The sequence below is a fragment of the Nanorana parkeri genome, unplaced genomic scaffold (assembly GCF_000935625.1).
Source record: "Nanorana parkeri isolate BGI_ZX_2015 unplaced genomic scaffold, ASM93562v1 scaffold42, whole genome shotgun sequence".
NCBI lineage: Eukaryota > Metazoa > Chordata > Amphibia > Anura > Dicroglossidae > Nanorana > Nanorana parkeri.
In genome coordinates this window covers 2429798-2455831 of record NW_017306310.1, presented here as the reverse complement: position 1 = coordinate 2455831, position 26034 = coordinate 2429798, and the positions used below count along the sequence as shown (strand labels likewise).

Below are 26034 nucleotides of genomic sequence, written 5' to 3'. Positions count from 1 at the left end.
TGAGACATTAGGGGTCTCTAAGACCCCTTATGTCACCTGTGGACCCCAAAAGAAGCTGATGAAGCAGAGATCTGCTTTATCAGCTTCTTCTCTCTGGCTATAGCAGCCAGATGACTGACAGGTGAATGCGGAAGTGATGTAATACACATCATCCCATGCTCGCCTCCAGTACTTCTGGAGAATTGCCGCGAACGAGCACATATAGGCGATCGGCGGGCTATGGACCTGCTGATCGCCTATATGTCAGACACCCGGTAACGGATGTGTTTAATGGTCGGGTCTTTTCTGCCCGTGCGTGCCCGCTAGAGCAGAAAATAATTGCCGTCTGGAGACGGCAACCCGCAAATGCAGCAGTGCCGTCCGTCCGTTTTTTTACTACGGGCGGACGGCCAGAGGTTAAAGCTGATGTCAATGACAAAAGATGTGACTGGAAAAATATAACTTCATTCACTGTGAGACATCACTGGTTGTTTTATAAAACTGATAAATTAAACACATGTGAACTATCAGATAAATGCATTTTTACCTCTAGTGCCATCGTGAGTCTTGCTTCGTTTATGTTTCAAGCCTTCCACTGCAGAAACAGACTGGCTCCTTGGCATCCTGCTTCTTCTTGTGGGTGATCGGTTCTCTTGGACAAATAAATTCCTTCTCACTTTTGTGGCTTTTAAGGAGAAAAAATGGATTATGGTCATGCCACATCGTAGTTCATCTTTAGATACAGCAACTAAATGTACTGTGTAGACCTAATTCAACTGAAAGTAAAACTTTTACAGCAAAACTATTCAAAAAGATTTGATTTTGTCACAAGAGTTGTAAATGCCACATTAATAATCAAATCATACTTGCTAAAGTTGTCAATGCTTTTAATTGCATCCACAACTACTTTGATGCTTAATTGTCTAAAGCAGCTACACTGCTGAAGTGGAGACTAGGAAGCAGTAATTTTCTGGATGAGATCTTTTCCCGACTCCAGTCTAACACGCATATCTGAATTGCATTTAATCTGATAGGTCTATTTAGAAAAAAGGTGAAATGATTGAAGATTTTGTAAAGGGTTTGCTCCAGTCAAAGCTGGCTAAAACCTTGAATTTATACAGTGAATACTGTCTACCTGCTCCAAGCTTTAAATTATCAGAGGCGCATCTATACCAAAGCCAGATATCAACCCACCGGTTTAAATCACCTTGCCGACTTCCGGTTCCGGCGCCCGATGCTGTAAGGGCACCTCTCCGTCCCTCGTCCCGTCACAGCTCCAATACCTGACTCCCTCGCCGCACCGAGCACGCAATTTCGGCCCCTCTAGCCCCGGACCACCCACTCGCCATGGACAAATATGTGGAACGCCCGCAGAGGGCGAGGAGAGCCCTTCTGGAACACACGAGTGACGAGCCTGCCAACCCCAACATGGCGTCAGAGGAGATGTAGCAGGAGCCGCCTCGTGAGGACATGGTGAGTGAGGCACAGCCATCAGCTCTCCCTGTCTCCCCCATTGATTACTCGGCCCTGGCCTCTGCAGTGTCTCAACATCTGAAGGCAGATATATCTGCTATAATAGCAGACACACTGCACATTCACCTGAACAAGATCACTGCCACACTTGAAGTTGTCCACCGATACATAGCAAGGTCGATGGCAATACTCGTACCCATGTTCTGAGTTATTCGATACTGCGCATTAATTTCGATGTTTCTCCTATAGCTATATTATGTTATGATCTAGTCCCCTTTCCATTTCATATGTACCCCTATCCCCCGAAGACTTTACGGCTTGATTGTGGTGTAACATTAACATTATGAGTGACTGTTTATTCTCATTTATGTCGGTCAATGACTAGTTATGTTGTTGTTTTATATCTTGTTATACGAACTGTATGTATGTAGTAAAACTTTTCAATAAAAATTTACATGCTAAATCACCTTGCCACTGGTGACATTTGAGGAACCCTGGTTACTGAAGGGTAGGTATTCCTATTGTAAGGTCCTAGCAACTCATTCAGGAAGTAGAGTTTGCATAGCACATCATTGGCCAACACAAATGCAGTCCATCTCAGCAGCAAGAGAGGAGCTAGCGGCAAGTGTGCAGCAGATTACACAGAGCTCAAGTACATTGACTAAATGTTTCTAAATGTAGAGTAGCTGCAATGATGACCAAGCTACATGTGTAGCTTATTTATGGTTTCCGTGCTTGCTCTGTAAACATTATAAACCCAGGAAAGAAGATATATTTCACTGCAAAATCCTTCTCTTGGAGTCATTTGAAGCATAAAAATGCTTCTGTCGGGTTTATACCCTCTCCTATTGGAGATTGTCTAAGGATTTGGCAAATGTCGGGTTAGGACTCTTTCCTAACCCGACATGCTGGTGTTTGTCATAAGTATTCTCCAAGAGACGGGAATGAGGGATTATCCCTGATTCCAAAGCTGTATTCCTGAGCCAATAAGCCAGGGACAATCTGGTCTTTGGTCCCAAATAAACCAATGTGTCCAAGGACCATTATTTCAAAGGAACTGAAGCAATGATACCTTGATCTTAAAGACACAAGAGGACTCGATGGAGATCTGCTAAGCGTAGGGGTAAGGTATTTTGAGCCCTGGGACACCAACCACTCCACTCAAGCTTTGGAGATGTAAATTATTCAAGCATCTGCAAGGTATAACAAAAGTCCGTCCCTCCACTCTGGAAAGTGGGGGTCATAACTTCATGCCGAGGAAGGATTGTCTAAGGATTTGGCAGAGCTGTTTCTTGGTCCAGCTTGATCCAAGGCTGCCTATTGGTAGCATACTTACTAGTGTATAGTAAGCACGTGCGTGCTTCTGTGCTGACAGCCTCAGTATTGCAATTCCCCACAATTTTCTAGCGAAGCTGACACAGTTTGCGGATGCTGAAAACAGCGTGCGTGTATCCATGTGGCTAACTTGCAAATTACATAAAATAAGCAATCTGACTTATATGTAAAAGCTTATGATGATTATCGAGCATCACATAAGGGGAGGCATACCTTCAGCTTCTTTCTGTGGCTGTTCTGGCAGTGGTAACTTTAGTTTCTCCACCATTATAACAGGATTGAGATTAGTGGTCTCCTAAAATAAAACAAAAAGGTCAGGTTTAAATCTGAGGGCCGGGATGGCAGGCAAGTAGGGCAGAAAAGAACTCTAAATACTAAAAAGGTAATTTTAATAAACCAGTATTTGCCTGTCATGCATTGTAGTCAGTGTTTTTATATTCACAAGTAAATGAAACACATGGAGCAAGAAGGGACGGTGTAATAACACTGGGGGATTCGAAAAGATCCATTTAACTATTTACCTGATTACTCAATATACTACAAGTGGACAATTAAAGTTGAACCCCAACTACTGTACCCTTATTTGCTACGGTTTGATCTGTTAAATATGCCATGGAGAATGTTGCGTCGTATCTGTTCGATAACTGTAAAAAATCCTGTGTTACCGTGTTTCCCCGAAAATAAGACACTGTCTTATATTTTTTTTTGGCTCAAAAAAACACACTAGGTCTTATTTTCGGGGTAGGTCTTATTTTTGTTTTTAATGTATAACAATCCAAAGTTAATGCAAATCCAAATTGAATAATCCAAAATGGCAAAGTTAATAAGGTGATCAGGGCAAGAGCAATTTGGTAATAAGAAAAAGCGAAGCTTACTTTCACTATAGATTCCTCACAGGCAGAGTGCATTTGGTATCACTCTGCCTGTTGCAGGAGCCGGGGGTATAGAGGAAACATCGGCTTATGCGGGTGTGCTCCCTGCGCTGCCACCTCGCTTCCTCTAGCGCTGGCTTCATTGGCACTGCTGATTCTCTCCTGCAGCTATTCAAGTTCCCCCTCAGGCCTTAGCAGCCATGGGAATGGTCACAACTAGGTCTTATTTTCGGAGTAGGTCTTATATTTTAGCAATTCCCAAAAATGGTACTAGGTCTTAATTTCGGGGTAGGTCTTATTTTCGGGGAAACAGGGTACATCAGAGTCTAACCAGCCCTCCTAGTTCTGATCTTGGACCATTAAAATGATTACAGTGTGCATGTTACAGACATGCGGAAAGTGGACAGGTTTGGAGTAGTTTAGCAAAACTGGGCAGGCCTGTACATGAGAACCTGGTCCATGGAAAAAGCGGACAACCCTGTTCTATGTGAAACGAATATACATTGTAGATTTTGGCTCAATATTGTAGGTGTGATAGCATTTCCTACCTTATTCTTTTGCTTCTTTGTGACGTCAATTTGCCTCAGAGTTTGAGACGAATCAGTTATACTTCTGTGTCGTGCCACAGTGCTTGTCCTTTGAAGAAAAAGACATGAGAGCTACGATGTAAAAGAAAAACAGAATCTAAAACAGATATGGAACCAAAACCACACAAACCTTCTTTTCTTAGCTGATCTGGTCCGAAGCTCTTCAAGTTGATCTTCCTCATTAGCTACCTGAGGTACACTTGGAACCCTGGAAATGGATGGCTGAGAATACATGGGCGTCTTCCCCTCACGTATGAAGGAGTCATCGGAATCTAAAGGAAGAACTAACGCCAGCTCTTCAGGAATCTGCGTGCCAAGGCTAAAATATATATCCGACAGGATTTTGGGTATGCTTCCTATGTACCTGCCAAAAGAAAAACAATGTTTGAGGAGATAACAGTTGAAGAGATGGTAGCTTGTTGCAAGTATACTGTCTATGGAGGAAGTTCAACCCAAGCATATAGTATAAATCTTAAAAGTGAATTCCAAAAGAACAGTTGAAATACATATATATGAACAGCTTTATCTACCAGAGGATCTGCATTTCTGTTCAGCCAATTTAATGATTACATTACTCCCAGACAACACAGCTAGTAGGGAGACACCACTTTTTCCTGTTAGAGTTAAGGAATACAGTTGTGTCACCTTGTTATTGCCTGCTGACTGGATAATGAAGGAGCAGCAGCAAACTGATAGGTTGTCAACACTGCCCACTCCTCTTGTCAGCACATGTGCATGCAGCAAAGTCGACCTCATTCCTAGTGCTGCCCCTGCCCCGGGGACTCATTTATATTGGAGAGCAGATATCGCTACCTTCCCTACATTATAGTTAGCAGTATGGCCTGCACTTTACAGTCCATTCATTAGATGCAGAAGTCTGTTTGGAGTTGGCAATACTTCATGGAATTCTCCCTGCTTAGCGCAGACTACCCAATATAAAGTACAAGCAGTTGGTCTACTCTGTCACAGCCAAATCTTGTGACCCGATATTATTGGTTGCATAACACTGCACAAACAGACATGTTTCAGTGAGATCACACAGGCCAATGCTGAAAAGTACATACTCTGCCAGGACAGTTGCCAGAAATGTTGTCAAGAAGGATGGATCTTCTGTCAGAGAAATAATCCGTAGCATGTCCGTTACCTAAAAAATAATTTTAGAACAGAACCTAAAACAAGTGATACATGCACATTATAGTACCAACATAACAAGAGCACTGTTTCAGAGTAAGCATAAGAAATACATGTACTGTACAAATGAACAGAAAGAAAGCCAAAATTGACACTTACCTCTTCAACAACTTGCTCCAGTTCATCCTCATTAGCCAGTACTGAAGAGCACTGTACACACATTTCCAGTCTGAGCAGAGCTTGCATCCGACATCTAAATCCAAAACATCACAAGGTCACAAGAATAGTAAATTTGTGTTTATTTTTATGAAAAAGCACACTACAAGATGCACATACTCTCGGAGCTTGGCTTCTTTGTCTGGATTCTGTCCATAAAGCTGGCGAATCATTTTGCTGGTCTTCATGAGATGCCTGATTTTATCTATGCAGTCAGCCTGTAATCGAGAAAGAAAAAGTTGTTTAGAACATTGTCTTACTGTTCCAATGTAGAGGATAAAGTAAACACGTTTCTTCACCTCTACTTGTGTGCTGCTTACGGTCTTCAGGTAAGATTTAACGGTGGTAAAGGCATTCCTGGCACATGACTGCAACAAAACATCTTCTCCAGACACCACTTTATCATACTCCTCTTTTACAAAGGAAATCAACTCATCCTCCGACTTGAAACCTGAGAAATAATAATTAAACACAATTTACCAACTCAGTATTTATACAGACAGACAAATATTCACCTAATGACTTCAAGGTAAACTTGTGCAAGGTCAGGTAAAGTAGTCGCTGGAATGTTATTGGGTACATGCCCATAGTTTAGTTCCGCATTTTTTGCACCTATATATGGACTGCACTTTGATATACAAATTTCACTTTTACAATGAAAGTAAAGGGCTGGCTCACACCCTTCAGCAACTCTGGAAAGAAAACTGAGGCTGTCTCTCATCTGATCAACAACTAATTGAGGGATGTGTAAGGAAGACAGGTTAGTGTTTGCAAACATGATGATTTGCATATTAGAATACTCAGGTTTAGGGATCCCAGTAAGTAAAACATACAACTATAGTATGTGCAGGCACCTGTCTGCACAACATCTGTTACTTTACAACAGAAAAGTGTTGCTATAAATTCTGGTTCTAGAATCCGGTATATCATACAAGATGAACTAAAAGCAGATTCACATTTAAATAAAGAAAAACGCATTTAGAAGCGCTCAAGTCATGCAATAAACAGCCTTGACTACTACCCAAGTGAAGATTAAAGCCCTTTGTAACATTTACCTTATAAGTGTGCCCTTCTCTAGCGCTGTTGGATTTGTCATCGGTTCTCAGCTCTGTCCCCCGCCACCAACACTTTGGGGTTCCTGAAGTGCTCTTTAGCCACTGATGTAAATCCTGCGCATGCACACAGGAGTTACATCCTACCAAGCCCATTCATGGCATCTTAGCTGTGTCATTCGATTTGTCAAATCCAAGTGCTTCTACTGCCCAATGAAGTTTCTGGAATTTGGCAGTTGGATAGAGAATGGTCTCTGTGCCAAGATGAGGCTTACTCTAGATTCTAAAAGTCAGTGCCCTGTGTGCAGGTTGAGCCTAGAATCCAAGTGGGCTCCAGAAGGAATGATTTGAAAATCATCATAGGTACTTTCAAAGTCAGCACTTTTAGTTTTAGAAAGGTGTTGGCCCAAGTCACAATCATTTTAACTAGGGCTGCAAACAACTAAAATCGATAATGAGAATAGTTGTCAGCTATTTTTAATATCGATTAGTTGGTTGGATCCCCTAGCTCTCTTCTCCACATCGAGAGGAGGGCACAGCAAGCAGTGGGCGGGTGCAATAGCCAGCCTGCTATTGCAATTTGAAATGGCCACTGGCAGCAGCTATTTCAAGCGTCAAGTGTTTACAATAAAATTATTAAAAACACTTATAAAATTCAATAGCACCCCAAACGCGCCACCTACCCACAGTGTGATCGCTCAAACTGGAACGTGCGGTACCCCAATCCTGTGTTCCGATTGCAAAATTTGTGCATGTAGTTTTATTCTGAAGTAAACTGTATGTTTGTAACACTGCATTAGTGTATTTTAAATTAAGTATAGTATTTCATTTATATTTTTTATCCGATCAAAAAAAAAATGAAAAAAAAAAAAATCGGCCAACTAATCAGTTATGAAAATCATTATTAGATGCAGACCAGCATGTGTCTGTGGGAGAAGCAGGCAATACACTGTTTGTGTAGAGAAGCCGATATAAGGTGTGTCATAATAAAAACTACCTTTCTAACAGAGCACTGCAGACACTGTGTGAGGAGATGCATGGTTCAAATTAATGCACTGCCCTAATGCAATACACTGCAAAAATGTGAACGGGTCCTTTTGGTTTTTAGCATATACGGATATAACAAAGATGAATTCTCACCTGTTGGTTTCTTAGTTGGAGGCTCAGGCTTCTCTGAAGATCTTCGCTTTCCTTGTGAGCTCTTCTCAACTGGAGCAGCGGGTGCACCCTCCGGCTGTGATTTTTGAGCCTTTGAATTTAATCTGGCTGCATTTAACATTTGCAGAGCACGGGGCATGGTCTTCATCTTCTGCCTCACAGGAGTACGAGGAAGACCTGAACATACAGACAGGACATTTTAAAAACTCAGTAAACTAGCAGGATTCTGGTATCAAACGAAGGATAACCTGACTAGACTTCATTCAACGTCATTTACAAATCCTTCAAATTGCCATTTACAAATGCTGTTTTTTTTTTTTAAATCACAATATCTTAGCCTATGATGGAATTTTTTTTGATAAAGTATATTTGCCAGGCAAAAGAGGTACTACAAATTTACAGGCAAATCACAACCTCTATAGACCCCCATCTGGCTGACTAGTAACAGCAAAATATCAATTCGACTATTTTGAAACTTTCAGCCCACTGCTGTAGTAGCCGCTAAGACTGGGTTTGGTGGTGTCTGCACAGTGCGAAAACATCTATACCTAGTCAAATCACAAAGCACCACAAAAGGAGACTTACGCTTCTTTCGGTTGTCTCCTTGGGTCATGCTTCCGGACTCCTCACTTGACTTCTTTTGATAGCCCTCTGACAAATTATGCGTTATGTCTTGATCATATCTGTGCTCATCTTGATCAAATGATGCTGCACTTATCAGCCTAATTTGTGATATAAAAGAAATCCTGATTATTGTATATTGAATGAACTTCAGTACAACCCTTAAAAATTTTGAATATCTTCACAAAAAAAAAAATTACCAAAATACTCTTCCCTCATTGCCATAACTGTGGATACATATCAAAAACCTGCAAATATGTTTAAACGCCTCCCTCTTGCTGAAAATGTGATACCCATTCAGATCATATGAATGGGGAAAAAAAATTATGTATGACTAAACTGAGAGCAAGCTACTTGTATGGAGCAGAAATGGTAGATACCTCATATTGGGAGAAACACACGCATATGGGATACTAACACAGAGAAACTGATTACCTACCCTTTGTACCAAACAGAACAGAGAAAAACAACAAGTAATCCAATTCATAACTAACAGAGAGCTATGCAGGTTGGACAACTATAATAAAAATGCATAAAAGAAAAGCGCAAACATATACATGTTCCCACCTAAAGGATTCCATTAAATTGCTGCTAGCCCCAGAGGTTCCAGATATTGGGTACCATTTCTCAATAACTGAAGAGCTCCAATGACTGCTTTGTGACAATTCTTGTTTAATCCACTCTGGCATAGCAACATCTGTGAGAAAAAAGGCATTACCAAATCTTTTTTTTATAAATATCCATTTTGTTATAGTTCATTTCTAGCACTATAAATTGTTATATTTAATAAATATACAAGTACACTTGCCATTACAGTGAATAAACTGCCCACAGATGTTAAGGTCTAATTATAGGTACATACAGTATAAAAAGACAACCCACCCTCATCTAATTCAGGTATGCTTAATCTGTCTTTGTACCACCCTCCTGTTATTACCTTCATATTAGCACTCAGATCGGGAGGTCATACAGCGCTGTGAGTTTAACCAGTGGAGTTTATGGATTGGAGGTGATATCAAGTCAGATGCTACTCCTTTACGATCTGAGCCTTGACTAAATCTGGCCATACACTATACAAATTTCATCAAGATACGGATGAAATTCGCACAGTGGGTGCTGCTTTTGGCGCCTTTCAACTAGCATGCCTCGATCAACTGACAGCCGATCGGATCTTCAAACGTAGAGAGCGGGCAACCAACGAGCTGCTGGCTCTGTTCGGATATTCTGAAAGCGGCCGGCGGCCACTGCCCGCATACAATGAAGACAGCAGGAGATTCCTCGATCAGCGCCCTTAAGCATTGATGGAAGGATCTAATATTTTCTCCATTCAGCCCACAGGTTGGACTAAGAAAATATTACAGTGTATGGCGCTGACTTCAGTAAAGTAAACTATGGGTAAACTTCAGTGACAACACACACACTAAACCATTGGCTTAAACCTCCAGAGCTATTTTTGCATTTCCGATCTAATATAGCCGTTGGCGTACACACCTCCAGACCCATTTTTGCTGTGGGCCTAATAATTCAGCAGCACATTTTTACTTGCGATATAGACACAAGAGCCAGCTGGAACACTTGGGCTTAGTTTATTATGTAATATGACAGCGTGTGCCAATGCAACTATGCTTTTAGGATTGCACCTAGCCGGGAAAGATGTATGAGGTGCGTCTTTGGTGTTTAAAATAAAGACGACTTACCCGGTGACTTTATGCTCTCATCGGACCTATAAACATGGCGAAGGACGCTGTTCACAATATCTGGGAGATCAGATGAAATTTCTTCACTGCATTCCTTTCCAGTTTCATCGAGATAAGAACTGTCAAGTTTTAGAGATTCACCACTCCTGATTACACTAAGAACTGCTGCAGTTCCAGAAATTGGAGACAGGATGCCGGTATTCAGAGACAATTCATCCCCTGTGATTACCTCTGCAACCTGGTAAAAAAAATATTCACTAAGTCATAAACATGAGAGATTAAATGTTATTGCATTCATACCATTAAAGTGACATTAAAGGATACATTTTTTCCCCCTCCCCTAATGTTAATGTCAGCACTTACCTTAAATGATGTCTCTTAATCCGATCTTCTTTCCTGATGTTTTCATCTGTCCCTCCAGCGGTGCGGCGGCTCTCCGATCCAGCGCTGACTGCTCCGTCCCTCCAATCCAGCTGTGTCTGCATGCGGGTGCACGCGTCCATAGACTTACCTTACGTCTCTGCTCGTCTCCCGGCCGAGAATCCAAAACTGCGCATGCGCCCGCCCCAAGATGCTTTGCGGACGCCCGAACAGTTTCATTTTCTCGGGCGGGAGCTGGAAAGAAAGCTGATGGAGCAGATCTGTGCTTCATCAGCTTCTTTTGCGGGGTCCTAGGTGACAGTAGGGGTCTTGGAGACCACTGATGTCTCCATAAAGAGGACCTGTCACATATTTTGCCATCACATAGGGGGGTTTTATTAGCCCCCATATGTGATAGCAATAAAGTTTAGTGAAAAAAATATATAAAAAAATTTGAAAAAAAATTAAAGTCCCCCCCCAAAAAATGTAAGTTACACATAAAAATAATAGGATTTTTGTACTCACCGTAAAATCCTTTTCTCTCCGTTCATTGAAGGACACAGGCAACAGATCGTAGATCCTGAATGGTAGGGTAATATCGCCACCTGCAGGAGAAGGACGCTAGGCACAAAACTAAAAACCAATCACAGCCTAGGGGCGGCCCCTGCCGGTGGCCAAACCCCCCACCTGCTGACAAGTCTCCAGTTTAGTAACAAGCAGTTAGGAGTGTACACCCCATAAAGAGGGCAGGGCCTGTGTCCTTCAATGAACGGAGAGAAAAGGATTTTACGGTGAGTACAAAAATCCTATTTTCTCTCCCGTTCATTGAAGGACACAGGCAACAGATCGTAGATCCTGAATGGTAGGGACGTCACCAAGCAGTAACACACTGAGGGATGGGCAACAACAAAACACCCAAAAGACCCCTCAAGGGGCGGAAAGCCCAGGAAGCCCCAACAGCCCTAGCAGAATGGGCAGTGACAGGAAACGGAGGCTCACGCCCCTTAACGGCGTACGCCTGAGTCACAACGGTACGTATCCACCTACAGATGGTAGCCGCTGACGCGGCCCGACCCTTTGGAGGACCCTCCGTGAGCACGAACAGGGAGTCGGTCCCGCGGAAAGAAGCAGTAGCTTCCCAAAACAAAAAAAAACACAAAGGCGGACAACCGCACGGGCTAGCTGCCGAAAAACCTCTGGGTGCAGAGACCACTCCCCCGGATCCACCGACGATCAATGACCCTGCACGGTCAAGGAGCCCAGGACCCTGCCCCAGCCCCAAAGGCAGGCGTCGGTGGTGACCACCGTCCAGTGCACGGGAAGGAAGGACTTCCCTCGCACCAAGGCCAGAGATTGGAGCTACCACCGCAGGGAGGTCCTTGCCTCCCGAGAGATCCGAATCTCCCTGTCCAGGGACAGGGGGGACTTGTCCCACTGTACCAGGATGTTCCCCGCAGAGTCCTGGCATGATGTTGCGCAAAGGGCACCGCCTCGAAGGAGGCCCCATGAGACCCAGGACCTGCACGCAAAACCGTATGGGCGACCACTGGCGAGTCCTCAGTAGCTGGACCTTGGAGTTTCAGGAGCTCGTCCCGAGGGAGAAGGACCCGGGCCGCGACAGTGTCCAGAACCAAACCCAGATACTCCAGGCGTGGAGAGGGCACCAGGCAAGACTTTCGCATGTTCAGCAGCCACCCAAACTCTTCCAAGGACCGCACCGTGACCCCCCAGAGCCGTCACCATTGAAGAATGCGACTCCGCCCGTAGGAGCAGATCGTCCAGGCACCCCACGATCGAAACCCCCCGACAACGCAACAGCGCCAGAATCGGGGCCAGCACCTTGGTGAAAACACGTGGGGCCGACGCCAGCGCCACAAACGGAAAATAGTCCTCCCCCACCGCTGATACCGCTGATGAGACTCGCAAACGGGTACATGAGGGTATGCAACCCGAATATCGATGGAGGCCAGAAGATCTCCCTGACGAAGCCAGGCCGCCACGGACCCGTTCGACTCCATCCGGAACCGACGGGCCCGCACGAAGGTGTTCAAACGCTTGAGGTCCAGGATGGGCCACACTCCCTCTTTCTCGTGCACAGTAAATAGGTTTGAATAAAACCCTTTGACCCTCTCTGAGGACGGAACTGGCACAATCACCCCCTGGGACAAAAGGTCCACCCCAGCGCGACGGAGATCCGAGTCGCGTGTTGGACGGGAAAAACAGTTTTCCCGGACGGGACAGAAAACTCGATACTGTAGCCCGAAGAAACCAGCTCCCGGACCCAAGAGAGTCGGAAACGTGGGCCAACCAAAAATCCGCAAAGAGCTGAAGGTGCCCCCCCACCCTGGGAACCAGAGTAGGGGCCCGACCTTCATGCGGACTGGGGCTTGCTGGCGGGCTTGGCAGACTCGGGCTGCCACGGACGCTTGGAGGAGTGGGAAGAGGAGGACTTGCTAAACTTACCGCCCTTGTCGGGGGGCGAAAAAAGCCGCTTGTGAGCGGAGAAAGTAGGCCCAGGCCTACGGCGCTGCTCCTTCCTGCGCGCCTGGGGAAGGAAGGCACTCTCACCCCCTGCCAGATCCTCAATGATCCCATCCAAGGTGGAACCAAACAAACGGTCCCCAGTAAAAGGCAACACCTGTAGAGCCTGTTTGGAAGCCATATCAGCCGACCAGCATTCAAGCCAGAGCGAACGGCGAAGTATCACCGCCGACACCTTGGACACCTTGGACACCAAGGGCGCCGCATCCAAGGCCGAATTGCAGACATCGCGAAGGCCTTGCACTAACTGGTCCGCCAATTCCACGAAAACGGGGGAGACATTCTCCTCCGCAAGCCCCTGATGTAACATCTTAGCCCACTCAGAGTCTGAGAGACCAAAGCAGACGCCAAGACCAGACGCATGAGCGCGCCCGAGGCAGAGACCACAAAAGTGCCTCAGCCGTCGCGGGAAGTTCCCCCTCCACTTCAGACTCCCCTGACAAGGCAGGGGATGGCAAGGGTAAAAGCCCGCTTTCCAGGTGGCCGCTGCGTCAAGGCGCGCTCCATGCGCGTTACAAAAACCGTCCGTGACAGAGGAAAAGGACTCCAGGGACAATGCGGTACCCCCCACCTCCCCTGAATAACCAGAGGGACGCACGGGCGACTGGCAAAGGCAGCGCAGGTGTACAGGACGCACAAGAGGGGATCTAGAGGGGTCCGCAGAGCGCTGCCCACAGCCCACACAAGGCAATGTAGGGGCGTCATCCCTGCGAACATTGCACACCCGCACAAAACCACCCCACCGACTGCAGACCACCAGGCAAGGGAGATGGAGACAGGGACCCCGCTACTCACGACCCCCAGCGTCCTTGTCCCAGCCCAGCCGTCCGACTCCGCAAGGCAGAGGAGAGCTGCACACTGTGTGTCCTTCCGTCAAGGCGTCCGGGGCCGAAAGGAACACACTCCCCATCCGCCCGAGGCTGAAGGAAGCCCGGGCGGAAGTGACAAAGGAGAAAGGGCAAAGTTGCCCTCATCCAAGATGGCGGCCGCGGAGCCGCCTGGAGGCCGCAATGAGACCGGGGCCTCAATTAGCGGCCGTGGCCGCCGAGCGAGCGGCGACGGCCGCGGATGTTGTTCAAAACGAAAGGAACGGCCACAGCAGCTCCACAAGAGCCATAGACCCCTCGGATGCCCATCCAGGAGCCCAACGATGACCACGGGCCGAAGCCTGAGCATCCAGAGGCAGGAAGGGCGCCTGCCCACATCCAAGATGGCGGCCGCCGAACCGCATGGAGGCCCCAATCAGACCGGGGCCTCGAGTAGCGGCCGTGGCCGCCGAACGAGCAGCGTCAGCCGCGGATCCGGCTGCCCCACGGAGGGGGCCCCAGAAGCTCCCCCAGAGCCTAAGTCCCCACCAAGGCAGCCCGCACAGGAGCCCATCTACGGCCCACTGAAGCCCGAGCACCATGAGGCAGGGGGGAGGGGGGAGACAGGAGGCTGCAGCTGTGAGAGAACAGCGCAGCCAAAGCTTACCTCACGGAGGGGGCCCGAGAAGCTCCCCCAGAGCCTAAGTCCCCACCAAGGCAGCACGCACAGGAGCCCATCTACGGCCCACTGAAGCCTGAGCAGCATGAGGCAGGGGGGAGACAGGAGGCTGCAGCTGTGAGAGAACAGCGCAGCCAAAGCTTACCTCAGCTCCAGGTCCCCACGACACATCCACCGCAGACCCCACACACATACCCCCGCAGAGCGAAGGCCGGACTCCACAACCAGGATCCAGGACGAGTAGGGAAACGGTAGGAAGACTCCCCCGACCGTAGCCGCGGCGTCACCAGCCTCAGGGGAGTGCTGTGACAGGCAGGCCTGGACCCCCTGTCATATGCACTCCTCGGGACGAACCCACAGGCGTCAGGAGGGACCACATGGCGCAGCTGACCCACCGTGGCAGAGTCTGCATGCGCTCGACGGTCACCCAGGGGAGACTACAAGGATCTACAGTCATCCAGCATGTCGCCCTGGGGACACTTGCTAGAAGAAATCGAGTCAAACGGAAGAAGGGAAAAAAAATGTATCCAGAGAAATTTTTTTAGCTCCTTACTCCTGACGCTAGGCAAAAAGCTGGAGACTTGTCAGCAGGTGGGGGGTTTGGCCACCGGCAGGGGCCGCCCCTAGGCTGTGATTGGTTTTTAGTTTTGTGCCTAGCGTCCTTCTCCTGCAGGTGGCGATATTACCCTACCATTCAGGATCTACGATCTGTTGCCTGTGTCCTTCAATGAACGGGAGAGAAAATAATGTTTTTAAGTCCCCACCCATACATACACGCATGCAAACATGCGTCGGGGGCGCATATGTGCAAAAAAGACGATTGCGCCCATTACGCCGCACATGTTACATATCGCCGCGAACGTCGGAGTGAGAGCAATAATTCTATGGCCATCAATCACTGATGAAACTAAACTGATGAGCGGTAAAAGCTTTTAAAGTGTTGCCTATGGCCAATGTTGGGTATGGTAGTTTTCTGCGATGTCGCGGGTGTGCGTAATTTTAAAGCTTGACATGTTTGGTGTCTATTTACCCGACGTGACCCCGACTTTTATATTTTACAAAAAACTGGGTAATAATAAATGGTTTCTGACATTATGTAAAAAAAATTTCAGTAATTTTTCCTAATTATAGTAAAAAATAAAACCCGCAGTGGTGATTAAATACCACCAAAAGAAAGCTCTATCTGTCCCCAAAAAATGGTATCAAATTCATTTAAGTACAGCGTTGCATGACGGAATAAACGTCAGTCAAAGTACCGCAGCGCTGAATACTGAAAAATGGCATGGCCACGAAGGGGGTCTAAACACCTGGTCTTGAAGTGGTTAAGTATCTAAATATTCTTTGTCTTAGATGTTCCATCCACTGCCCAATAAATTCTTACATTAGGGTAACTATAATAATGATGATCAAAGCGATCAAGCTGCTACTGTACACCAATCTAGTGCAGTTTCTAGTAAACGTAGAAAAAAAAACCTTCAGACAGTCATCTGTGCATTTGGACATCCTAGTGATTTTCTTCTTTAAAACCAGCTACAGAATGTCTACATATTAATAAGGAACTTAAGTCTGCAAAAAAATAGTGGCGAACCCAAGTCCCTTGAAATATACAGCCATGGCGAGCCACTACAAAAAAAAACTAAATGCCAAGTACTTAAACTAGAAAACATCAGCGAGTAATCATTTATAAAACCGTAGATATCTTAGGATGGTCAGTTTTTGTTTTTAACATATAATCCACCCAACACATAGCTATAAAAACAAGATATATACACAACAAAAATAGGAGTAGGAATAATCTGATATTGCAATGTATTAGAAAATGGCAGCTATTCAACTTACCAAGAGCAGCCCTTTGGACGTGGCAGCAGAAAGCAACTGCTGGAAGGGTAAGCTCGGTGTCTGACAACTGTTGGGCACATTTTGAAGAACCCAGGTGTCCAATGAGAAACCACCCATTTGATGCCATTTCCAGTTTTGAATTGTTCCTTTTAAAATGATTTTAATTAAACTCTTGAAGTGTTTCTGATTTACAGAAACAGGTTCCAAATGAACAGCACATTCCCACTTCTCCATTCCACCTACAAAATAAAGCATTTTGTAAAGAAGAGCCCCAAGGAAATATAACCAAACAGTGATACTAAAGAGAACTATGGCACAGATAAGAGTAGAGAAGGTATATGGTATGGTTTGCAATCATTTAAGGTTTCATAGGGAGCAGGTAAACTGTGAGGTACTATAAGTAAGGATAAGCCTACTCAAATTATCAGAACTAGCCACAATGCAGCTTTTAATTTTATGTACATAGTTATCACTCCCTTCCCACAGATATAGATAGATAGATAGATAGATAGATAGATAGATAGATAGATAGATAGATAGATAGATAGATAGATAGATATAACCATCTCAAGTACTCCCCTCCTAAATGCATCCATTCATACAGCTTTCTTATCCTCGTATACATATATAAAGCCATCTCAAGTACTCCCCTCCTAAATGCATCCATTCAGACAGCTTTCTTATCCTCATATACATCTCAAATCTCCACAATTACTGGCTTTAGTGTCCTTGTATTCCTTCCTTGAAATTTACCCCACTCAGACCTAGTTGCCATAAAATGGGTGAACAACCACACTGCACACTTGCAGGAGCCGGCTTTCCCTGCTCCGTTACATTTGGCAGTGCACAAGGGTAGGTCGCTTTGCTGACAAAGATGTCCCACCAAGGACCGGACATCCAGTAGCCAGATGACATTCCAGGCACCATGAAAGCTCACTTCTGGGTCTTTTAAACGACAGAAAATCTTAAGGCGATGCAGGAAAGATGTCACTGTACAGCCGAGTGCACAAATTATTACTTGATTTGCCAATGCAACAGTAAACCACTGTGTTAGCAAAAGAAAAAGAAAAGCATGACGGACCCATATACTATTATACTTTCTTAACACAAGTGTTCTAAAAACATATCCAGTCCGCCGACTTGCGGGCGATAACAAGGGTAAACTCCCTTTTAATACTGTGGTGATTGCAGACATAGGCTGAGGATGCTCATTTCCCATCCAATAACAACCCCCCATTACTAAAAACAATATGTTAAAAAGCATAGAAATGCCAATATGCTCTTTAACTAAAACCTGTCATTGCCTACTGGATATAATAAGAAAACCTATGTTAATTTTATATTAGTTATCTTGAAAATGCACAAGGCTGTGGCTTGGATCCCAGTGTGACCTTCAACAAGGTCAGTCTGTGACAAGTATTCTGCTTATAGTGCAAAATGAAAACTGAATACTCTCTATCAGGTGATAAGATTGATATTCCTACAGTTTACATATGAAGGATTTACTTTATGCGAGAACAAAATCATGACTGGTTTTAAAAGAGAACTATGCGGTAAGTGTTTTCGCCTATAGTTCTCTTTAGGGTCACGGGAGGACATATACTAGCGTCCTCCCGTGACCCAAAGCTCAGTATATAGTGAGCTATTGCCCACGATATACTGAGAGCGCCGCAGCCGGGACGGATCCCAACATTACTGTCGAGATCCACCCAGCTGCGTGATTGACAATAGGCTCTGCCTATCTAGAGACAGAGCCAGCTGTGCCCGCCCTCTCCCCGTTCGTTCCTCCAGTCAGCCCTGGAGGATCGGACAGGGGAGGGGGGAATCCCAGCGGGCAGCCATGACTGACAGTCACCGCTCACTGCAGGGAGACTATCGGGAAGTGAGCAGATCGGTGCATGTTTCTGCTCACTTCCCGATCGACAGAGCCGACCTGCGACAGCTCCCTTGTCACAGGTCGGCTCTAACTATGAGGATGAGTGGAAATTACTCACCTCATAGTTCGCCTTTAAGTCACAATATTTTCCTTTTTTATTGTCATGTACCTTTAACAGCAAAAGGCTACTACGAGCTACAATAAAATCACCGCTCTTTGCAAGTTCTTACAACATTTGTCAGTGTGACTTTACTTTAGCTACTACTACTTTGGTATATTAGAAACAAACATACAAGCTGCCTAGAATGCTGATCACAAATTGAGCCCAGGCCCAATTTATTGTAAACCATATAACACTAGATTAACATTTCAGTAGAATTCAAAAGGAAAACAAACTTACCAGCTGCTGTAAAATACAAAGTGCCATTCTGCTGAGGAAATCGGCTTTTCATTTCCCAATCGTTGCCGATTACAGAACTCAGCACAGAATCACAAGGAATCTTTAACGGTGATCCATGAGCGTGAGGCCTCGCTGACACTTGCTGGAGTGCAGGTTCCAACAAAGGCTCAGATGGCAAAATTCTACCACCAACCAACTGCATCAATTCCACCATTTTCCAGTACCCATAATGATCACAGGAATCCCAAATCTACAAAATAAAGACATACATAGCAAATGGCTTCATCATCATAAAATATGAGCAAAAAACAATCAGTGACATTCTCTGTTTATCAAGACATTTGTCATATTTAGGTTTTGGAAGTTGAAATACAAAACGCTTTATTTGCTCTGTCAAAGCTGTCCTCTGGTTTATAGTGGTTTTCCAGCTCGGGAACAGACACCCATGGAGAAACGTCTGTCTCTGTGCCAGATGATAGAAAAACGCTCGCCAAAACCCCAAAATATATTTTCTTTTATTTGTCTTTAATGAAAAAAGCTGGACTTAATAAGGATCCCTTTTGCACCATGGCGTTTTGTCTTACATATTTGTGCACACTGAACCGCACAGCAGGAAAAATACCATTGCTCCTATAGCCCCCACTCACACCCAAGCGTATACTAGTCACGCATACAAAAAGCCTGCCACTGGAAAAACTGCATGAGCTTCTTTTCTGGGCAGATCAGCACAATTTGTTCCATTAGACTCAATAGAAAACACGCAACACAATTATTTTGCGCATGTTTCCCATTTACATCAACATGTCAGATCTGCTTACGAAAATGTGCAACTTAGTATACACGAGGAAAACACGCACAAAAAATTTAGGGCTTTTTCCCCCCCTTTGCTCGAACATATGTATAAGGATTTGTCCAATCTGATGGAAATCACTAACTTCATCATTAATCAATTGCCATGTTGCGCCAACATACATGGTGCCATTTGAATTGCACCCAAAGAACCAACTCAACAATACTGCACCACAGCACAGGATTTTTTGCTTGTTTGTGTCCAGGGGTAAAATAACAAAGCTATACTAACCCAAAGCTCCGAGCCGGCCAGCTGTCGCAGCTCTCCCTCCAGCCTGTCTCCTCCGCAGCAGCACATTGGAATGTTCCTCAGGTCTATGCAGTGTATAGATGTGATAATTTACGGGGCCATAGAACGCTGCAGAGTGCAGGGAGAGACATTCCAGGAACCGTTCCAAGAAAGGAGCCGGCTCTGAGTTTTGGGGGTGTTTTTTTAAAACCTAGACACAAACGAGCAATTAAACCTTGCATTGTAGGGGTAGCCCAACTGAAAGGGTTAATCCAAAAAAATTCCTCTGTGGCTTTGTATTGAGCCCGCACTGATCCAGATGTTCAATGCACCTGGTGTGAATGAGCCCCAACACTTGTCTATTTTCCTGAGTGGAAATGCATTTCCGGTAGAGATCCCATTCCATCTAGTTCAGATCTACAAACTCTAGTCTGTCATGTAATTAGACCAGGAGCTAGACAGACCCCAGGATCCAGGCAGCCAATGCGCCCAAAAAATGACAGCTTGTTGAAAGTGCCTACTGCGCAGCATTGTGACCAATGTAAATAAGATGGAAGACATGGATGGCGGCGTGCACAACCTCAGATGTGAAGATGTGTCACCAGCCTCCAAAATGCAAAGAAAATTATGTTTATGTCAAATAACCTCACACAGGTCAGAATAGCAAACATTTCAGGCCGTCAAGGGTCCCTTCCTCAAGGAAAGACAGGGACTGCCACCGTGTCGCCCTGGGGAAGGGACCCTGCGTGGAATGCACAGGTACTTTTTCTAGGAAAAGCAATGTTAAGGTGAACTCACCCTTTAAAGCAGAACCCCTGGGAAAATTATTATTAACCCTTGCAGTGGGGCTATTCCCCGCACTGCCAGGGTTAAAGGAGTACTAGGAGGTGAGTGAATTTCGCTCAACCTCATAGTTCGAGCCGACCTGTGACAATGAGACTGTCGCTGACTGGAGGAACGGACAGGGGAGGGGGCTGGCACTCACACAGCTGGCTGGATCTCAACAGTAATGTCGGGATCTGTCCCGGATGCGGCGCTCTCAGTATACCTCGAGCTGTAGCTCGCAATATACTGAGCTTTGGGTTACAGGAAGACGCTAGTGTATGTCCTCCCGTGACCCTTAGGAGAACTATGGGGGAAAACACTGACCCCATAGTTCACCTTTAAGTGCTTGTTTTGGTCTAGGGAGGAAAATAAAGTTATACTCACTTGGTCCCCTGAGCCTGATGGTTGAGACTGATTCATCCAGCCCGTCTCCTCCAATGCTGCAGCGATAGAATGTCCCTCAGAGTCCTCACATCCTATGCACTGTGTATAGAAGGTGATGATTTACAGGACCTTAGATAACTGCAGCAGAGAGGCTCCAGGGATTGCTATCAAACAGGACTTCCAGGATCAGGTGAGCATAACTGTTATTTTTGGAACCTGAACAAAAAGAGCAAATACAACGTGCAGTGCAGCGGTAGCCCCTTTGCAAGGGTTACTAACTTTCCCCGGGGTTCTTCTGTAAAGTGACAGTAAACTCAGAAGTTAAATCTTCACAAATGCAGTTAAACACCTTAATTAACAAAAAAGCATCTTATTAGTGTATCACTCGGCTGTAGATCATCAAATGATCTCTGAATTGGTGCTGACACTGTCCTTCCTTCTGGAGGGTGCCTACATTTGTTCCCCATGGTCCCTGTGTGTGTTGTAAAGTAGCCACCGCTCCAACTCACTCCCGTGATGTACTACAATCTCAATACAAATGAGTAAACATGAGATTGTAGTCCATCACATAAGCGTTCTTGGAGCGGTGACTACTTTATAAACACACACAGGGACCATGGGGAACAAAAGAGCCACCCTCCAGAAGGAAGGACAGTGTCAGCACCAATTCAGAGATGATTTGAGGATCTACAGCCGAGTGATACACACATAAGATACATTTCTGCTCATAGTTAAGGTACTTGAATGGATTTATAAGATTTAACTCCTGAGTTTAGTGTCACTTTAAAGGAACGTTATAGGCCAATGAACATCTACGTGTGTGGGTTGTGATGCCTCCATAGATGTGAATGGGGTTTGGGATTTGTAGGGTGACAGAGGTCAGATCTGCCCATTAAATCCCAGTATGGAGTGATCTGAACCAGTGTACTATAGATGAGGATCACCTGAGCCCAGTCGGAGGTGTCCAGCCAGTACAGAGTGACCCTCTTGCTGGTGGCGATGGTCTGCAGGCCCCGGGGCAGAAGTCTGTCCATCAGCTGTTGGAGGCCGATGTCCTGTCCGGAGGCGGCGGTGAAGTGTCGGAGCTGGTCCCGGGTGTGCGGACAGGGAGAGAGGAGGAACACGGCGTTCTTACAGCCGGCCTGGGGCTCAGCCTTCAGAGGCTCCTCCACGGAGATCAGCCTCCCCCGGCGCCCCCTCACCACGGCCGGCTTGGCCGGGTATTACTTGAGGCTCGGCTGCTCCGGCCTCCCTCCCAGCAGGCCTCCAGCTCCTCCTCGAATTCATCCCAGCTGCGAGGCCCGAGCTCCCTCAACTCCGAACGACGGGGAGGTCTACAGCGGCCCCCCGAAGAGTTCAGGAAGCGATAACTCCAGCGGACTTGTCCGAGGCCTACCCGACACGTCAGGTAGTTGAGCAGCCTCAGGGACAGCAATTTAATCCGGTCCTTCGAGGCCGAGTCTGCGGCATCCACCAGTAACACCACATTGTAGGAAGACACCATGGCGGCTCCGGTGCACAGTCGCCCAAGCTCCCCGCTGCTCCGGGTCACAAACTTTCCGCCATCTTCCCTGTTCCTGAGGCACCGCGATCAAACCGGCCGCGCGACGAGCTAACGTGGATGATGATTGGTCGAGCGTGATCTTGCCAGATTCCTATTGGGAAACAGTTGAATTGACGCAGCCTATGGCATATTGTGTACACATGTGACCAAGGTCTTCGACGGAAATTCTGATTGGTCAGTGATAGGTATACTGAGCTGAGTGGTGCTCTTCTATTGGTCACTGTTAACATTTAAACATTTAAAGGGTTACACTGGAACACATTGCAGTTGCTGCATACGTGATGATCAGCGTATGTGTCTGAAGCTTTTATACTGTATTGATTAAGTCAGTTGTGTGTATCTTGTTTAGATCTTTAACGTCACAGCAGAATTAATTCTGAATCCTGAAATAACGCTGACTTAAAGTGTATTTCCGCTTTTGCAGCCAGATTGTGATAACTCTTACAGCAGAATTTATGAAAATCTGTTGTTTTATTTAAGATTTAGGTTCTTATCATTTAAACGCTCAGATAATAACTAAGCTTATAGAGGGGAATTTATCAAAACTGGACCAGACTCAATCTGGAGCAATTGCCCAGGGCAACCAATCAGCTTCTCTCTTACATTTTCAAATCCTAACTAAGCAAACTGAAGAGAGAAGCGGATTGGTTGCCATCGGGCAACTGCTCTAGATTCTGTCTGCTCCAATTTTGATAAATTCCCTCCCTACTTTATATTTGTTACATGTTCTCATTCCCATTACATAACATAATTTTGCTGCTGAGATTTTTATTGCTGTTTACTTGCTTAAAAATCTGGCCTATTTCCCAATTATGTAATGTTAACCACTTGCTGACCAGATGTTTACACCCCCTTCCCATCCAGGCCATTTTTCAGTATTCAGTGCTGCGGTACTTTGACTGTCATTTATTCTGTCATGAAACGCTGTACTGAATTGAATTTTATACCATTTTTTGGGACAGATAGAGCTTTCTTTTTGTGGTATTTGATCGCATGTATATTAACGGGCATTGCTGCCCGTTTTTAAATTGCGGCCATTTCCCGCTCGCGCGAGCCCGGCGGCGCGCGCAAGGGGGTGTGTCTGAGCGGACGTCTAAAGACGCCCGCTCAGATCTAGAGAGCTCCGGGCTGGCCGTTTTTTTACTACGACCGGCCCGGAGGCAGTTAAGGAAAAATTACTGAATATTTTGACAGTAAATTTTTTTTTTTTTCATTATGTTATGAAACATTTATTATTAAGCAATTTTTTGGTAAAATGTAAAGGACGGGATCACGTCGGGTAAATAGACAGCAAACATGCCAAGCTTTAAAATTGCGCGCATCCGTGAAATCGCAAAAAACTACCATACCCAAAATTGGTCATGGGCGACGCTTTAAAAGCTTTTACCGCTCATCAGTTGAATGTTATCAGTGATTGATGGCCCTAAAATGTTTGCTCTCACTGCGACATGTAACATGTGCGGCGTAATGGCAGATGAAGTTCAATGTCGATAAATGTAAGGTAATGCACCTTGGAGTTAAAAATAGGCAAATGGACTATATACTTATGGATGTGCCACTAGGGAAGTCAGAAACGGAGAAAGATTTGGGGGTCATTATAGACCGCAGATTGAAGAACAGCGTGCAGTGCCAGGCTGATGTAAACAAAGCAAGCAGAGTCCTGTCTTGCATTAGGAAGGGAATGTATTGCAGGGACAAGTCTATAATTTTGCCACTTTATAGATCACTGGTTCGGCCACATCTGGAGTATGCGGTCCAGTTTTGGTCACCGATACTCAGAAAAGATGTCCTTGAGCTGGAAAAAGTCCAGAGGAGGGCAACCAAACTCATTAAGGGGTTCGAGGACCTGAACTATGAGATCTGCTTCTCTCCAGCGTCTGAAGCTGTAGAGTTTGTTGTGAAGAAATGTCACCAGCACACCGGCATGACAAACACGTCAATATTCAGTGAATCTTCGTTTTTATTTTTCAGAAGTCACTCAACGCAGAATCAAGCGCTTTCGGGGCCACACAGGGTCCCCTTCATCAGGCTTTAAGCTTAAAAAATTAAATAATGCAAAAGCTTAAGCCTGATGGAGGAGACCCTGTGCGGCCCTGAAAGCGCTTGATTCTACTTTGAGTGACTTCTAAAAAATAAAAACGAAGATTCACTGAATATTGACGTGTTTGTCATGCTGGTGTGTTGGTGACATTTCTTCACAACAAACTTTGCTTGATCCGGCGCCATCCGCAGTCACTTTTTTTGCCTATGGGAATTTCGGTAAGGTGTGCTACAGGTCCTTGGATATTTGAAGCTGTAGAGTGACACGAGAATGCGGAAGTGATGTAATATACATCACTTCCGCATTCTGACACCGGAGAGGGGATGGAGGGAGATCGTGTACCGACCTCTCTCTAATCCCCTGTCACAGAGCCACCGTGCTGGTTCCGGGCTCGCAACGGGCACAGTGGAGCCCCGGGACACACACACACACACACACACACACACACACACCTACACCTACACCTTATACAAGCGATCCTCTGGCACTATAGCCGGCGGAACACTTGTATATAAACAAGCATCGCTGCCTGTTTTTAAATTTAGGCAGTTTCCAGCTTGCGAGTGGGTGTGGCTGTCGGGACGTTTAAATACGCCCACTCAGATCTAGGAAGCTTCTGGCCGGCCACACCAGTACATTGGCCGGCCGGGGGGCGGTTAAAGGAATAGTCAAAAATTTACTGTTTTTTTTTTTCAATTAAAGGATTCATTCTAAAAGTGTGGTTTGTTTATTTACATTGAATTTTAACCCTTTACTCATTCACAAGGGGGGTGGCATCTGGATGCCCCCTTAATTAAAGGGGTACCCCGATGCATATAAGCCCCTTTTCCCGCAGACCCCCACAACCACCAGGTCAGGGTTGTGGGGAAGAGAGCCTTGTCCCTATCGGCATGAGGGCACCCTCCCAATGCCGAGGGCACGGGGCCTGGTAAGGGAGTGCTCGATCGCCCCCCCTTTTTTGCCCTGCCGGGCCTGTGCTCGGATCAAGTGTCTGGTAGGAATGTTAGGGGGGACCCCATGTTTTTTCTTCCCCATTTTGGTGGCTGGGGTTCCCCCTTAAAATTCCTACCAGACCTAAAGGGCCTGGTAGGGATTTTGGGGGGAACCCCACTCACTTTTTTTTTGTTTTAACTTGGGGGGTCCCTCCTAACATTCCTACCAGACCTAAAGGGCGCTTTTTTTTTTTCCTCTTCCGCAGACTGTAAAAATGTCACTTTGCTGCAACGAAATTTCGTACAGACTACCGCTAATGAATTTTGTCCGAATCCCAAAAAAATGAAATAATGCAAAATCCGAATCAAAATGAAAGAAACAAAACAAATGTTTTGCCGGTGCACATTTCTACTGGCAGTCCTGCTGAAACTGCTAATTGGGAGTCCATTGCCAAACAGCAGACAGTGGCAAGTAAGTTGGTTTCCTTTTCTACCTAAAAGTGGAAACTTTAAAATTAAAGGAGAACTATGAGGTGAGTGAAAATCACTCAGCCTCATAGTTCGAGCCGACGTGTGACAATGAAACTG

General features: G+C 45.7%; 1 protein-coding gene across 1 annotated transcript in view; it reads right to left on the bottom strand.

The window, feature by feature from the left end:
• The window catches only part of TICRR (TOPBP1 interacting checkpoint and replication regulator), a 33381-nt gene extending 10914 nt beyond the window's left edge, over positions 1–22467 (bottom strand). Inside the window, 20 exon segments of the mRNA XM_018571548.1 lie at positions 527–664; positions 3001–3082; positions 4208–4295; positions 4377–4610; positions 5311–5390; positions 5537–5630; positions 5714–5811; positions 5893–6044; positions 7786–7980; positions 8389–8525; positions 8992–9121; positions 10122–10359; positions 11922–12000; positions 12390–12825; positions 12945–13768; positions 14653–14810; positions 16347–16585; positions 18623–18872; positions 21854–22126; positions 22129–22467. Of these exon segments, the coding sequence (XP_018427050.1) occupies positions 527–664; positions 3001–3082; positions 4208–4295; positions 4377–4610; positions 5311–5390; positions 5537–5630; positions 5714–5811; positions 5893–6044; positions 7786–7980; positions 8389–8525; positions 8992–9121; positions 10122–10359; positions 11922–12000; positions 12390–12825; positions 12945–13768; positions 14653–14810; positions 16347–16585; positions 18623–18872; positions 21854–22126; positions 22129–22413 (4210 nt within the window). The 5' untranslated portion in view covers positions 22414–22467.
• Between the last annotated feature and the right edge of the window lie 3567 nt (positions 22468–26034).